This window comes from Pipistrellus kuhlii, unplaced genomic scaffold (assembly GCF_014108245.1).
Source record: "Pipistrellus kuhlii isolate mPipKuh1 unplaced genomic scaffold, mPipKuh1.p scaffold_m20_p_43, whole genome shotgun sequence".
Taxonomy (NCBI): Eukaryota; Metazoa; Chordata; class Mammalia; order Chiroptera; family Vespertilionidae; genus Pipistrellus; species Pipistrellus kuhlii.
In genome coordinates, this window is record NW_023425544.1 from 107,856 (window position 1) to 124,274 (window position 16,419).

At 55.7% G+C, this 16,419-nt stretch overlaps 1 protein-coding gene across 3 annotated transcripts in view; it reads right to left on the reverse strand.

Annotated features, from left to right (window-relative positions):
* Positions 1-16,419, reverse strand: part of COL27A1 (collagen type XXVII alpha 1 chain) — a 121,550-nt gene that overhangs the window by 88,880 nt on the left and 16,251 nt on the right. For all 3 annotated transcript variants that reach the window (XR_004983408.2, XM_036412031.2, XM_036412029.2), the window contains exons 4-7: positions 12,801-12,854; positions 8,665-8,718; positions 2,040-2,093; positions 544-597 (exon numbers count right to left, since the gene is read on the reverse strand). Coding sequence is in view for 2 of the 3 variants with exons in the window: in XM_036412031.2 (XP_036267924.1) it covers positions 544-597; positions 2,040-2,093; positions 8,665-8,718; positions 12,801-12,854 (216 nt within the window). In the remaining variant the exon portion in view is untranslated. The remainder of the gene's footprint in view (positions 1-543; positions 598-2,039; positions 2,094-8,664; positions 8,719-12,800; positions 12,855-16,419) is intronic.

The window sequence follows — 16,419 nt, forward strand, 5'->3', positions numbered from 1 at the left end:
AGATCCCAGGTCTGACGAACCCCAGAGTCCACTCTCCCAATTTCTCTGCTGCAGGCCAACAGCCCCAGGCAGTAGGGGGTTACGGGAGAGGGGGTTAGTGCCGCCATCCAGGTGGGAGGAGGCGGGGGCTCAGGGAGGTAATACGCAGGCCTAAGGCCATTCAGCAGGTCAGAGGTGGAGCCCTGGGCCAATGCAGACCCTCCCAGCTCTGACAATATTCCTCCCACCACCTGTGTGTTCCTCAGAAAGGCCTCCCAGGAATAGCTGCACCCTTGAGGAAGGACAGTGGACCATGCCTGTCCCGCCTCATTAACCACGGTTAGGGGAGGCCTATTCCAAGCCACGGTGCTGCCCGCCCCAGGCAAGCACAGACCCTGGCAAACCTCTCTCACCTCCCGCCAATAGTCCCTGTGCTCAGGGAGCTGGGCCGGGGCTGAGAGAGGCAGGTAGGGGACTGGGGGCAGGCAGTTCCCAGCTCCTGCCAATGACCCTGCTTGCTAGGAAGCCCACTGAGCAAGGCAAAGCATCGAAACCGAGGTGTACCTTTCGTCCAAGAGGTCCTGGGGTCCCAGGGAGCCCGGGCAAGCCCATGTCGCCCTGCAAAACAGAGACAAGGGGTGAGTGGGGGGATGGGAGCAGGGATGAGCGTTAAATCCAAGTGTGAGCACTCAGGGCCAGTTGTCTCTGAGCGGAGTGAGGGGGCAGTCCAGGGGGCAGGGTGTCCAGCCCCTCCCACACAGCTCAGTCACTCCATTCCATCTACAGGGTGTCCCCCAAAAATGCAGACATATTTTAGCAGCTGAGAACTCAATTTTGAAAAGAAAATGTATCTTAACTAGCACTGCCTTTATCATTATTCAAAGTGTGTGTATACATTTTGGGGGGAAATCCTACATTCTCTATATTGGATTTTGGTATAGAATACCATTTGGGAAATAGGTCCTATGCTAAGTATTTGAGAACCACTGTCCCAGGGGGCATATAATTCATCGGCTAAAATCCAATCAATGCGCTCTCTCTCTCTCTTTATCTCTCTCTCTCTCTCCATTCCTCATCCTTGCTGGGCATGGTGGCAGAGGTGTCTGCCACCACCATGAGACCCGAGAACAAACAACCCAGGAGCAAGAGACAAGACTTGTGTACTAATCCTGCTCAGCACCCGGCCAGCTGTGTGAGCTCCAGCAGTCACATGCCTCTGGGACCTCTGTTTCCTCATCTGCAAGCGGGACCCATCCGCCCTGGCTTATCAGGTTCCAAGGAGAAGCAGATGGGAGTGCATGTGAACATTCACAACCAGCAAACGAATGAAAAAAAACGCATCAGTGAGGATGCAAAGGGATGAGCCTCCTGTGGCTCGGGGAAATCAAAGGGAGCGGCCACTTGTATGTGTCCGAGCCAGGGTGGGAAGCAGGGTTCTGCCTGTCAGGAGGGCTCCGAGGCTGAGTCCAGGGGAAGGCAGACAGACTGGTGTGTTCCCTCCAGGATTTGGAGCTCTGAGACGCTGCCTTCCCTGGAGTTCTGGGTTCCCCCGTTCCCCAGTGCCCGGCACTCCCTCCAGGTCCCTTGGTTAGTGGACGGGTGGATGCACCAGGGAAGAATGCTTGTGCTTTCTCTTCCTGGGGAAACCCCTGGTCTCATCGCCCTTCTAAGTCAAGGAGCCCTGACCCGCTGGCCCGTTCCCTTCCCACCACCCAGACACGCCTGTCTATAAACCTCAGAGAGGACTCTGAATGTCTTTTGGAAGCTTGCTGGGCATGTGCGACCAAGAAGCTTCTGGATGCCAAGGGTCACCTAGAAGGCCCTGCAGAGAGCCATGCAGGGTTTTAGGCAAAAGGACATTCACCAAGAATGTCCTTGGGGAAATCCTCTGTGGGTTTTGTTGGCTGCAACCCCAGAAGACAATAGGAACTGGCTCTGGGTTTGGTGTGGGGAAAGGCCGAAGCACTTCCAAGGTGAAAACCAAGCCAGCGTTGACCTTTCCAGACTTGTCCCCAGGGCCCACTCCCTCTTCCCAGAGCTTGGGGTCCCTCGAAACCTACCTTTGCCCCATCGTGGGCCTTTCCTGGTGAGAGCCCGGGGTCCCCTTTCTGTCCCTGAAACAAAAACAATTCTGCTGATGTCTCCCACACGCTACTCTAAGCCCTGTCCCCCGCTTCAACATCCACCCCCCTACACACACTCCATTACTCCAGACTCTAACACCTTCCATAGCTCCCCACTGACTGCGTGATGACAGTCCAAGCCTTGTGTCCTCTGGCCGCAATCATCCTACCCAGATGTGACTCCTTCCCCAGCCGAACACACAGACAGGGTCATCTCTGCCTTCCCCAGACCACAGCCCATTGTTCAGCCATGCCCTGCACCTCCCAGCTGCCAGGCCCTCGCCCAGGCGGCCACACCCACCCAGGAAACCATGCCACGGGCCTCATGAGCCAAACATAAACATTCTTCAAGATGCAGCTTGAGCGCGTCCTCCTCAGTGTGGGCCTGCACGCGGGTCACACGTTCGTGCACCTGAGCGCTGCTAGGACTGCCTCCCAGGTGGTCCCCCTGGGCTCTCGGAGAGCTTCTGAGACACAGACAAGAGGCGCCCTGGCTCCCTTTCCAGTTCGCCTCTCAGCACTCTCATTATCCAGGGTCGGTGCTGGAACACCCCCCTGCATCTGTGTACAGCCCTCCGAGTTAACCACATCCCTCACCTCACTAGATGCTAACCCTAGCCCAATGCAGTGGGCAGGGGGAGTGTTATCACCCCCCGTAACATCTCTGGGAAAATGGAGGCCAAGACAGAAGAAAGAAAAGAAAGAGACAGGCCCCAGGATGAGGTGCTGGCCCGCTAAGATGAGAACCCTGAAGGTGCGTTAGAACAGGTCGTGTTTCAGGGAGAAGCAGACCAGCCACGGGTCCTCGGTCAGAGACAAGCACTCTTTGTGTTGAGCATCTGGGAGTGTCCCCACTGCAGAGTCTGGCTCCTGAGAGCCTGGGGCTCGGAGAAAGGGCCCGGGGCCAGTTCACCAGCTGTGTCTCCTACAGGCCGGAGAGAGCGCGCCTGGCTGTGGGCCTGCTCGTTTGGCCCAACCTGGCTGAATTACTCAGCAACAGCCCTTTGGAAAGTCGGCCCATCCTGATGTCACCTTCTGAGAGCCCCTGGGCCTGTCCCTCACCCTCACTCCCACGCTCCCGCTCCCAGCTGGACCCTGAGTCACAAGGCCTGGGGTGAAGCCAGGGTCTCACAGTGGGAACTCAGGCAAGTCATTTCACTTCTCTGGGCCCTGTCTCCTCACCTTTAAAATGGGGGCCGCGCAGCACACACACACACAGAGGCATGCACACATGGCACACACACATGCACAAGGGCACACACGGCTGCACACACATATATGCACACATATGCACTATGGTGCATGCACAGTTACACAAAGGCTCATGCATGCCCACAGGCTCATGCACACATGCTCACACGCCTACACACAGGCACCTATATGTGCACTTGCACACACCCTCACATGTGCACATGGGTGCATGCACATACACATACTTGTACACACGCACATACACCTGCCAGCTTTCCAGGTTTCTTGGCAAGGAGCCGGCGAGATAATGAATGTGGCACATGGGAGGGGTGGTTTGGCCAAGTTCAATGAATTCCCATGTGGCTCTGTTCTTCGTCAGAACCCAGAGCTTCCAAATTCTGACTCAACCGCTCTTCTCAAGAAATCCTTGCATTCCAGACTGGATAGGGCTCTATGGAGGGTAGAGAGCAGCCTTCTTCTGCCCACCCACTCTGTGCCCAGCACCGTCCAGGCCCCTCCATGCGGCAGCTCCCTCAGTCCTCTTGACACCCGCCCTGCGATGCAACTCAGAAGCAGAACCCGGGTCAGCGAGGCTGAGTCACAGCCTGGGGTGACATGCAGGTAAGAGGCAAGGTCTTACTAGGTCTGACTCATTCCCTGTCTGTCTGAGTTTTCAGCTCTTGTTTATAAATGGGAAGCCTGGGTGCTTCCCCCACGCCCTTCAGCTGCCCCAGGCTGAAGGGCAGCCCCTCCCTGCTAGGACCCCACGTCTCTGTTCACCGGGGCCCTTCAGTCACGTCTGCAGATCCTGCCCTCTGGGACCTCACGCTGCGGCCGCCCCTCACTGACACTCTCCCACCCTCCGCCGCTCACAAGCCCGATTCCGCTACCTTTTATGTCCATGATGCAAGGCCAGGCCCAGGGCTCCCGGGCTCCCGATGGCCAAACAAGGGCAGCTCCTCTCCCCACCCGCCCTTGCCCACCTCAGTCTGCGGCGGGTAAAGGAGCTGGGCTGACAACGCTTTCCGAGTGGCCTCCATGTGTCCTATCCAGTTGTTTTATAAAAGGGGAAACCGAGGCCCTAAGAGAAGCTACCCCCGCTCCCTTGCCGGGGGCTCTTACCTGGGGCCCATTAGTTATTTATAAGGTTCTCTGTGGGTTGTCAGTAGCAGCACAGGGCTGGGGATGTAATCCAGGCCTGAGGACAACATCCACAGGTACCGGTCCTCATGGACCATCTACTGTGAGCCAAGTCCGGCAATGACTTCGGGGAACACCACAGTGGGGGACGAGACACAGGGATCGCCCATGGGACGCTTTTGAGGGAGAAGCCAGCGAGATGGGGAATTGGAATAATAAGCCTAGCATCTAAGTTCTCTATACATAAACCTACGCGGTGGCAGTGACCCCTCTCCCGATTTCACACAGGAGGAAACAAAGGCCCAGAGAAGGTCAGTCACTTGTGTAAGGTCACACAATTAGTAAGTGGGACTCAGAGGCAGGAAGCCTGGCTTCAGAGCTCACGCTCTTAACATCTCAATGCTCTGCAGATAGCGCGCGGAGTCCAGGAGGAAGCTGAGAGTTGAGGGGTAAATCCCTCACAGGGGTAAATCCCTCAGCTAAGCTGAGGCTGGAGGGAGACAAGGAGGGGGCCAATGAGGTTAAAGCTCAAGAGATGCTCCAGGCACCTTGGTCAGGGGAAGGTGTGACTTTCCCTATGGGAAAGGCTATACATCTTCTCAGCCACATGTCTACAAATTCCCCAGGAAGAGGTAGAAGGATTATGTAAGCATTAATTCATTGTTTACACCCTGGTGAGGACCAGAACCTGGTCACCAAACCCATCTCTCCAGCCCAAGAGCCTGTGTGAGCTTGGACAAAAACCTTTGCTTCTCTGTGGAGGGAACTGCCTGGGCTCGTCAACAAGCTTGAACAACTAGAAGATGGAGGGGAAGGCATACTGTAAATACTCCAAACGTAGTAGAAATGGGAACTATGGTGAGCTCCTATTCAGTGGGTAGGGTGGGAGGAGAAAGGATCTGATCTAGCCCCAGGCCTGGAACCTCCTCTGAAGATTCACTGGACGTTCTGCTCTCACTACTACTATTACATGTGTTTAGAAGTTCTGACCAATGCAATAAAGCAGGAAAAGCAATAAGACTACTAACCTTTAAGGAAAAGGAGACAAAAGTATTTCCTTCTTTGCAAAAAAATAAAAATAAAAAGATGAGTGCCTGTCTAGAAAAACCTAGGCGAACTAACTGAAATACTGTTAGAATTATTAAGATAATTCATTAAAGAGCATGTTTATAAAATTGAGTGCAAAAATACAAAAGTCAACTGTTCTCTTCAATAGCTGAGAGCCAAGCTAGAAAATACACTGAGGGAAATATTCCATTCATAACAACAACAAAATATAAAAGTTCCAACTATAAACTTAATAAGAATTATGCAGGGCTTATGCAATAAAAACAATAAAAGTTACTAAGAGACATTTAAAAAACTCAACTAAATGGGAAGACTTAATATTTTAAAGATGTTGATTCTTCATAAATTAATATGCACATTTCATACAATTCCAATAAAACCCCAAGAGGGTTTTATAAGGAAATTATTAAGATGATCTTACTAAAGTACATCTGACAGGATAAATAGCCAGAAATATTTTAAAAGAACAGGGGCGGGAAGACACACAGTGTAAAGATAGTAAATGTCATAATATAAAGTGGCACTTTACTAACATAAAAAATATAAATAGCAACGAAACATACTCCAACGGACTGAAATAGGCTCTGATCTACCATACAGAAACCAGTGGAGGAGAGTTTATTTAATAAATGGTTAACGATTGGAGGGAAAATGAAGTTAGAGCCCTCCCTCATATCGTCCCCTTCTTGAAAATTAATTCCAGATGGTTTCAACTTTTTTAGTACAAATGATATTATGAAGTGACTAGAAATATAAGTGAATACCTATCTGATCTTAGGATGGAAAAGAAATGTGTAAGTATAAAAGTAAGTAACCATACATGTCACATTGGGGGTGGAGCCCTCTCCAAACCGACATGTTTTAAGTTCCTAATCAGTGTTAGCGACTATTGTTAGTAAAAAAAAACACCAAAAAACATATATATATATTATATATATATATATATATATATATATATATAATATATATAATATATATAATATCTTATATATCTTATATATATTTTATATATATATATATAAAATCATCATGAATACTCTTAGCAGGCAAACAGTACATTAGAAAATATTTGTAAGGTAGATGAACTCTTAATAACCTTAATATTGAGGCATAAATAATTTTTACAAACCATCAACCAGGCCCTGCTTCTCAAGCTGCCACAGTAGCCTTTGCAAACCTCATCTGATCGTGTCACCTCTGCTGCAAACCTTTGCACGGCTTCCTGCTGGCTCTTTGGATGAAGTCCAAAAGCCTTACCACCACCTCCAGGCCCGCTGCCCTCCGCAGCCTTCTCCTGCCCCTTTGCCTAGTTACCTGCAACACTTCAACCCCAGTTCAACCTTCCCATCCTCTGGGAAGACCCGTCTCGCCTCCCAGACCAGACAGGTATATTCCTGAGCAACCCTGGCCATTCAAAACAGCTGCTGATCCCAGCGTCCCGGTGCACCCCATGACCCGGGAGACCCGAGGCTGCTACAAAGCAGAAGTCTTCCAAGGAGGTCCCCTCTGGAGCAGGTCCTCCCAGGGGACAGTGTCTTCATCTGCTGGAGCCTCAGTCTCCCCATCCAGAAATGGGCACCGTATCTCCACCCACCTCATAGATCTTTGTGGGGATCGATTGAGATCAGCTACATAAAGAGTGTGCATAGTGTCTGGGGCACAGTAAAGGTCCAATACATGGTATATGTTATCATCGGCGTTTGCCTTGCTAAAAACCAGAGCCCCTGTGGGCAGCTGCTGGGCACTGGGCATCTGATGCTTCCGTGCACACCTTCGAAGGAAGGACCCCAGCCCCGCCCTGGCCATAGAGTCAGGGACCTTCAGGGGCTGAGGCTGGTGCCGTATGTTCATAGAACCAGGTCTACTTGTGTATGACCTTTGTCCCCAACTCCCCAACCAGCTGGGAGCCAGAGGAGTTCTGCTTCAGGAGCCAGGCCTGGCCTCTAGAGGCTGCCAGCTGTCACTCACTGCCCAACCTGGGTTACTGAGTCAATGGCTTACTTAAGCCACTCAACCTTGACAGTGGGGTTAGCAAGGAATGACCTTGCTAACCAAAGCCCAGTGAGGTTCTTCACCTGGCTGCCCCTTAGAGAACGGTCTGGGCTGAGTGACCTCCCTGCCCTTCCCAGCCTGCCCCGAGCGCCTTCAGCCTGGGCACTGAGCTCTTGGCTTCCCTGGCCTTGCATCTTCCTCCCGCTCCTCCCATTTCCCCAGCCATTTCTCCACGCTTCTCCCTGTGACCTAAATTTCACTGGCCTGGCACTCCTCTTGGCGCCCTCGCTGCTCACTCCACCCACCGCCCTGACAACCCTGTTCTCTCACCACACCCCAGGACTGGACCCAGGCTCTCCAGGCTGAAGTTCCCCACAGTCCTCAGGGCACCTGTCACCCTGGTCTCCGTGGGCTCATCTAGATGTTAACTGGGCCACTTCAAGCAGCTCCCTAGGGAAGGTGGCATCTGTGTGCCAGCCACCTCCCGAGGTCCTACCTCCAGCTCAGACCTTTCCCTAGTCTTACAGTGCTTGTCCATGAATCGTCTCCACCTGGCTGGACTACAGGTCCAAACACAGCATCGTCTTAGTGCTCCTCCCTGCTTCCCAGGTTCCGTCTCTGACACCGCGACCTCTCACCTCTCATCTACACCCAGTCCTCCCTACCCTATTTCCACACTGTGAACGCACGCACTCCCCCTCCTCCCACAGCCCCACGCTGGCCCAGGCCAGCCCCCTCTCTCCCCTGGACCACCCAGGTCTCACTGCTCTGATCCCCATCCCAGGCCATCTTCCACATGTCAGCCCGTGATCTCCCTCACACACGGTCTTCCCACACCCTGCCCCAGCTCAAAGCGGACCTGAGTCCCCTGGCCACAAATGCCAGGCCTCCCTCCTGAACATCAGCTGATCTTTCCTCCGACTCTCTTTGAGGGCTCTAGGTTCCAGTGGTCCTCCCCTCCGAAGTCCCTCCCAACCAGAGGCCAAACTCCTAACGCCTCGCCGTGTCCTGGTCTGGCACAAGGCCTGGCACTCAGGGAGCACCTGGGCACCTGGGGCCCCATGGACCTGAGGACCTTCCACCAGGAGCCCCTGGGAAACACTCCGATGTGGCCCTCATTCCAGCACCCACTCCCATGGCCCGGTCCCCAGATCCCACAGCCAATACTCACTTTGGCTCCGGGAGGGCCGGGGAGGCCTGGATTTCCGTGAGGCCCAGGAGGACCCTGAAAGGGAAAGAAACACAGAGGTGAGGGGAAGAGGGGCCATTCCACTTCCTGCAGCAGTTCTGTAGGCTCCTTCTGCCATGCGCCTCCTCCCTCACCACGTCTGAGCGGCATTGCTCCTGGGGTCTACCCTCAGAGCTCGGCCTGAACTGGGCAAAGGCTGGGCATGGAGAGAAGGTTTGAGGGGGGCCCCTTCTCTTCTCTCTTCACCAAGTCTGGGCAGTATTGGGACGGGCCGCCTGGACACCTGGCCCCGGGCTAAGCCCTTCCCATCCACTCTCCCATCTTATCCACTAACCCGCCAAATCGGTGCCCTCGTCATGCCTACTTTGGAGACGAGGAAGCTGGTGTTCAGAGGTTTATCACTTTCTCAGGTCGCCCAGCTGCTCAGGGACAAGAGCTAGATCTCAGCCTCAGATGTGACTTCAGAGGACAAGCCCTTCTCAGCTGAATGTTAGCCCCTTTTCCTCTCCAGCTGGCTGCCTCAGCCCTCCCCAGCTGGCTTCCTCGGGCTCTAAGCACACTCAGCTGTTTGCTTCCCTGCCCCGAGCCCGCTACTTTCTCCCCTCGCTGCCTTTGCCGTGCCATTCCCATCAGCTGGCATGCTTATGCCATCCAACCCCTCCAGCCGAAACCCAGCCCATCCCTTAAGACCTGGCTCAAATGCCACCTCTTCCCGGGAGCCTTGGGAACTCGTCCTGCCTAAAGGACACGCGCACCCTCAGCCTCCAGCTGGACCGCTGTATGAGCCCTTGGCGTCGAGGGTTCAATGAAGGGCATCCATGGCCTCTAGGGACCAAAGGCACAGCCCTCCTGTGGCCACACAGTCAGCGTCCCCCCCCCCCCGGATTCCTACAGGCTCCGAGCTTACAGCACCCTCCGGGGTCCACGGAACAGCTGGGAAGCCTGGGCCCAGAGAGTCCAAGAGGCTTGGCCAATGTCACACAGTAGAGTCGTGGCCAAGCGAGGGCCGGAACCAGGCCTGCTGGCCTCATGTCCAGGGCTTATTCATGGCACTGGATTTTCCCAGGCCATATCCAAATCCGCTACAGCAGCTGGGTCCAGTTACATCCACTTTCCCCAGCAAGGGCCCTGGACTCCAGCCTTGCAGCCCCGTGATAAAAAAACAGGGCCCTGGGAGTCGGGCAATTCCTGAGGGTCTTTGTCCGGGAGGCATGCTCTAGGGTGTTGGGGGCGGGGAGAGGCACTTCAAGTGGCTCCCACCATGCCCCCCACCACACCAGCTTCCAGACACACTGCCCTGTCCCTGCCCCCTGGTGACCCATCTGGCTGGCTGTGCATGAACTCCCTGCCTTCCTCCCTGCCGGAGGCCAGCTTCCCAGCTGCAGCCTGTCACATTCCAACCGAGGCCCCTCCCTCTTCCTCGATGTCTGAACTGGAACTCGCCCCGTCTCTGAAAACATCTAGAAAGGACGGAGTTTAGAAGCTCACTAAGCCTGGGGGGCTTATCACGGCGTCACGGATGAGCCTCCCTCTAGAACAATCAGTCCCTCCCAACATCCTACTAAGACTGTCTGCTGGCACAGGCTGGGACTGGGAGATGGTGAGACCCGAAACCACTCTGAGCCTCCCTGCCCCCAGCCTCAGGCTCCCGTCCAGTTCTATCAATGACTGGGACCCAGCGGTCTCTAAGGAATCTGGAAGATCTCAGATGCTCATCCCAGCCCAGGCTCCTGAGGTCCAACCTCCGAGCTCAGCCTGAACTGGGCAACGGTTGGGTGGGAGGGAATGTTGTAGGAGGGGCCCCTGACCAGCACCCCAGAACCAGGCGTGAGCCATGTGAGGTCCAGGGTGGCTACTTCTCCCCAGTTGTGCCCTTAGCTGCTCCAGAGATGGGGGGGGGGGGGAACCGGAGCACTCAACTGCCCCCCTCTGCAGCTCCTGAAGGTGGGGGCTTCCTGCTTCCCTGCCCCCGGCTCCCCAGCCCTCTCCAGCCACGGCCTTGCTAGAAACGAAGCACATAGTTGAGTGGGAGCCAAGCAGACCGATTCTATAAACGCTGCAGCCCAGAAAGGCGGGTGGGGGCAGGGCCCAGGGATTCCCCTACGTCCCTCCCGGGATGGGCGGATGGGCGGATGGGCTGTGGGACTCTGTGAAGGTGGGAAGGGGCATGCCACTGACCTCAGATGAGGCCCCACCCTCCCCTAATCCCCAGAGCCACCATCTGTGTGAGGAGCTGGGCTTGTTTAATCCCAGCATTCTATTATCTCTGGAATTTTACCATCTATGAAATTTGTAGTCTAGAAGCAGAATGATGAGGGGTGTGTTGGGGGAGGGGGGAGAGACAGAAGGATGTGAGGAGAGTCATTCCCTCACTCGTGGAATTTCAGAGCCTTAGGAATGAATGCCTTACTCTGATGCCATGTGTTATCGATGGGACAACTAAGGCCCAGAGAAGGGAGAGGACTCGGCTGAGGTCACACAACTTCTCTGTGGAAAGGTTCTGGACTCCCAGGCGAGAACTCATCAGCAAGCCTTTCCCAGCACCTGCTGCACGCAAGGCATGCTGCGAGGGGTCGTGGGAGGAAGAGGTCAGTGGGCTGTCTCTGGACCAGCGGGGCTCAGCCGAATAGACAGAAAATTCGCACCTCGATGGTTAACACCACAGGCTCTGGAGTCAGACTCTCCGGGCTAAATTCCGATTCTGGACTTACTTTATAGTTCGACTTTATCCAAAGTCACCGAACCTTTCTGAGCCTCGCTTCCTTGCCTCTAAAACGTGGGAAATATGGGAACCTATTTCTCAGGGTGGCTGGGAAGATGCAATGAGATCACGCACAGGCAGCCCAGTAAAGGGCGCTCAGCAGTCGATGTGAGTTTTGGAAAGTGATCCGTGCCATCCAGGGGGCCCGATCAAGTGCTGCGGGAGCGCCCAGAAGGGTGGCCATCAGCAAAGGAGCCGGCATTCGGTCTGAGCCATGGATGGAGTTTGCAGAAGAGGGTGTGTCAGGTGGAGAGCACAGCCCGAGCAACAGCTCAGAGGCAGGAGGGCTCAGGAGGAGTATGGGGCATGGGCAGGCAGCCTGGGCCTGGAATGCTAGGTCAGAGGGCCTCATCCTGGGCCCAGGCTGCAAGGTCAAGGCCAGCAGTGTCCATGACACCCCTGTGGTCCTTAGCTCTGGGCATGTGCTCTGTGGAGACTCCAAATCCAAGAGAAAATGCTGCTGCTGACAGCGGATTCCAGAGCCCTGGGCCCGGGAGCACGGGGCCAGGTCTAGAGGAAACGAGGGCTCAAGTAATTGCATAACCAGAACCATCCGCTGGGCTCAGAGCTAAAAATATGCCCCAGGCAGCTACCTCTGCCTGGGCTTCGCCAGGCACCCAGCGTGGGAAAGGTTGATTCGGCCTGGGCACCGATGCCAGGCGCCATGGGTCTGAGTCCTCTTGGGAAGGGGGAAATTCCCCTCCAAGAGGGAAGGCCCAGCCTATGGTTAAGAGCCTGGGTTCCAGTCCCAGCTGTGCCATTTATTAGAAATTTTGGTTTCTTCATTCCTAAAATGAGAGTGACCCTACCGACCCATGGGGTCCTGGGGAAGAAGGGATCAAATGAGGCAGCGTTAATGATGTGCCAGGCGCATAGAGCTATTTTTATTCAGAGGCTCGGGCTAGCTCATATCAGCCACCTCGGCCCTGCCAAGCCATCCTCCAGCCTCCGGCTGAACCTCTCAGCACTGGAGCTCACCGACTCCCTGGCATGGCCCATCTGGCTGCCCATGCCAGCACCCCTCCCCCGGGGTGGTCCTGTAGATACGGCGAGATGGATGTAAGGGCCGTGTCCTCCCACGTAAAGCTTTCTTCCTGGATACACACCAAAGCCATCAGCTCAGGGGACACCCCTTTTCCACCCCAGGCTGCAAGAGTCATACCTGCAATAGACCTGAGACCCTGTCCCATGCCATGTCTGTCCACATAGTGCCCCTGAGAGCCCCAGGTCCATTCCACTGGACAAAGTGGACGGTGGGTGGCAGGGGAGGGTGGGGACGCACAGCAGAGCTTGGCCTCCAGGGGCACGCCGGCCCGAGGCCGACCAGGGCCCCACGGGATGGTGTGCGATCACTTACCCGAGGTCCCCGTGCACCGGGGGGTCCAGGGAGCCCAGGCAGCCCGGGGGGGCCCTAAGGAGAAAGCAATAGCGTCAGTGCCACGTGGCATGAGGAGAGAATGGGGGCAAGCACTCGCCCAACACACCTGCCCCAGAACTCTGCCCTCGGCGAAGGAGCGTGGTTCCCCGAGGGCCCTGCCTGAGGAGCACCTGAGCTTCGGAGCTTCCGGGCCTTGGCAGCTGTGAGTCCTCAGTCTTTCACACTCTCAGCTTCTATTGTTCCGCTAATTCGGTTAGGGTGCTGCCTGCTCCAGGAAACCTCCCCTGATCCCTCCTCCAATTTGGGCCACGGTTCCCTCTCCCCCTCTGTTTTAAAAGCCGCGGTATTATTATTCAAGGAATTGTCTGCTTGGAAGCCTCTTTCTCCCACCAGACCAGTCTCCTCAGAGGAACTAACGGGATATGAGTCTTCCCCTCTCTGCCCAGGGCTCGGCCAAATGTTTGATAAAATAATACGGCAGCAGACCTCTGAGCTCAGCCGAGGTGTCTGCAGAGGCAGAGCAGAGAAGGGACTTGCCCAAGGTCACACCCAGCATCTTCACACCACGGAGATGCAGCGGCGCATACAGGGCACACGCATCGGACAGGCCTGGGTTCAAATCCCAGCGTTGCCACGTACCAGCTAGGTTTGGGCAAGTTCCTTAGCCAGCCTCTGCCTATAAAACAGGGACAATAATACCTTCCTCGCAGTATTATCTTGAGGATGAAATGCAAGACAGTACACGTGGGAGTAGAGTATTACTGTTAGCCATCGTCACTCCGATGTCTCCTCTGCTTCAGTGGCCACAGCCTGGCCCATCCTTCACCACAGCCCCTTCTGCCTTCTGCCTTCTCCCTGCCTCTCCCTTCTCCCCTCTCCAGTCCTCCACACACAGCCTGGTTCACCTTCCCACTCCGCTGCTCAGCAACATTTCCTAGCTCCCCGTTTCCTCTAAGAGGATGGCCTAACCCCGCCACACTGTACTCGGGGGGCACATGTGTGGCCTCCCCCCTCTTTCCTTCACACAGGAAGGGGGACAGCTAAGCAGACTTGCTACACCACAGGCTGGCGTTTGTGCAAGCCCTCAGCCTGTCTGCTCTCCGCCGCGCCCCCTTTTCAAAGCTCTCAGTGGGTACCGTCCCGAAGGAGCGAGTGAGGATGAACCGAGTGCCTGCCCTGAAGAGCTGAACGCGGAGCCTTCGGAGCAAGCCAGGCTTTCGAGGATGTGTGAGGCCTGGGGAATTCATTTGTTTCAAATAACCATCAACAGCAGAGATTCCAGGTTTCCTGCCCGGAGTTAAAAATCAGTGTTGAAAACCCAGTCCGGTTTGGCTGGTAATTAATCCAGACCTCACGCTGGGCAGCCTCAGTTCACACAGTTCTGGCCCGCGAACACCACGTGCTTGCTCATCCGTGAATGGAAATCAGGAGAGAGGTCCAGACAGGCAGGCGCGGGCCCCGGGGCCCCGGGGTCACTGACAAGAGCCAGCACTTGCCGGAGGTCACACAAGAGTCCCCCCAGGGTGGAGAGAGGGGGACTCGTGTGTGATCTCAGGCAAGTTCCAGCCATCTCTGAGCCTCCGAGTTGGCGACAGTCTCCCGTGCAGAGGCTGGGGGTTGCAGGGTCGGTCTCCAGTCCTAGGTCCGGTTCCGCAGGTTTGAGATCCAGGGTCAGTCTATTCCCTGCTGCTCCCCAGTGTGAGACTGGGGTCCCGGGTTCACCCTCAGCATCCTCACTTACGAGCTGTGAGGCTCAGGGCAAGCAGCTTCCTGTCTCCGACGCTTCATGCTTTAACCATAAAGTGGGATATAACGGCATCTAGCTGACAGATAATCTATAAAAAGTGCTAAACCCAGTGCCTGGCACACAGTGAAATGCCCCAAACGTTACCCGTTGTTTCTGCTAAGCAAGCTGCTGGAACCGCCCCAGCGTGAAATTTTAAGCCACCCTCCTCGACATCTGTTTTTCAGGAAAGAGCACAAGATTTCCCTTCCTAGAAGGCCTTCCTTGGCCCTAATCTTTCATGCGACCCGGAATTTAAAGGGAAATGCACAGGCGAAGGCTAAGCATTACTGTAGGTGTTGTTATCATCCCCGAGCCCCTTGAACAGCTGAGAGGCCAGAGAGAGGCAAAGCAACTTGCCCAGGGCCGCACGGCTCACAGGCAGAACCTGGATTCCACCCCGAACCCCTTGACATGTCCTCCCCTACTACGCAACTTCCACGCAGAAGACCTTGGCCAGGGGTTCTGACTAGCTGTGCCAACGTGGCTAGTGCCCCTCCCTTCCGTGGGCATGTGCCAGATGGACATTCCGCAGGCTTCCCAACGCTGGCACTTCCTGAACTGCAGGGTGGTGCTTTCCTCCTCTGGGTTACCTAGCGGAAATGGAAACGTGAGACCAGGCCCATCTCACAGGGAAGAAGGTAACGGCCCAAGGGGCGAAGGGCTGGTGCAGGGCCCCGGGACGGGACAATGCATGGGTGGAGTTCCCTCATGACCCTGGAGGGCGGCCACTGCCGAGGGCCTGGACACTCCCTCTTGGCAGTTTATTCTGCCCCAGAAACAAACGGGGGCATCCGAGCTGGGCCCTGACCTCATTCACAACATCTGCACAGCAGACTCGAAGTGCCAGCTGGGACCCACGGCCGGACCGGTGATGTCAGTCCACAGCCTGACTCCTTGACATGGCAGCCCAGCCCCCAGCCCTGCTGCCCTACCCACCTGGGCCAGGCCACCCCGCGCCCAGCTGCAGCCACAGGCCCAGCCCTCCCCCGCGTAGCCATCACTTTGTTAGTGGGGCGAGGGAGGGGGGCGCCCCTTGCGCCTGGTCCGAGACCCTGCCTGCTCTCCATGCAGTGGAAAAACGCTGCCGTTTCTTTCCAGGGCCTGAAGCCTGAGCGGGTGACTCTGGGATGATTCACAAGGCCGGGGTGGGATTTTCCACTCCACGATGCAAACAACGGGGCCTCTGAGAGGGCCCAGAGCTCGGGGGAGGGGAGCGGGGGCCGCTGGCCTATCTGTGGGAGGTGGACGAGGCCTGGGCTCAGGGCTCATGCAAACAGAGCCATGGAAACAAGCAAGCCCCCACTCTGGGCTTCCCCCAAGGGTCCTGGCCTCCGCCAGCCGGGCTGAGGGGAACCCCATCTGATGGAACAAGTCCGCCCTTGTGTCCAGAGGCAAGGGCCCGCCTGCCAGGCCTTGCAGAAAGAAGTGAGTGCTGGCTGGCATGGCCCCGGGTGGCAAGCAAGGAGAGGTTTCACAGGCCCGAGTCCAATCCTGGCTGCTGATAACAGCTGGGAGACCCTCAGCAATGAACTCTCAGTCTCTGGACCTCTGCTCAGTGCCAATGGCCCAAGGGAAAGAAGTCAGGAGACCTCAAAGGGCCTTCCTATCTCTGTCTGAGCTCATGATGATTCCCAAGAACGGCGCACAGGGTGCCCAGTCTCTGTCCCAGGGAAGGGCCTACTGGGACAGGGCTTCTCTGTGTAGCCTCGAGCAAGTTATCTCCTTATGCCTTCAGGCCTCAGTTTGCCCAGCTGTAAAATGGGGGCATAATGCTCATCTTCCAAAATCATGTGTGTGTGCTGGTTGTTCTCC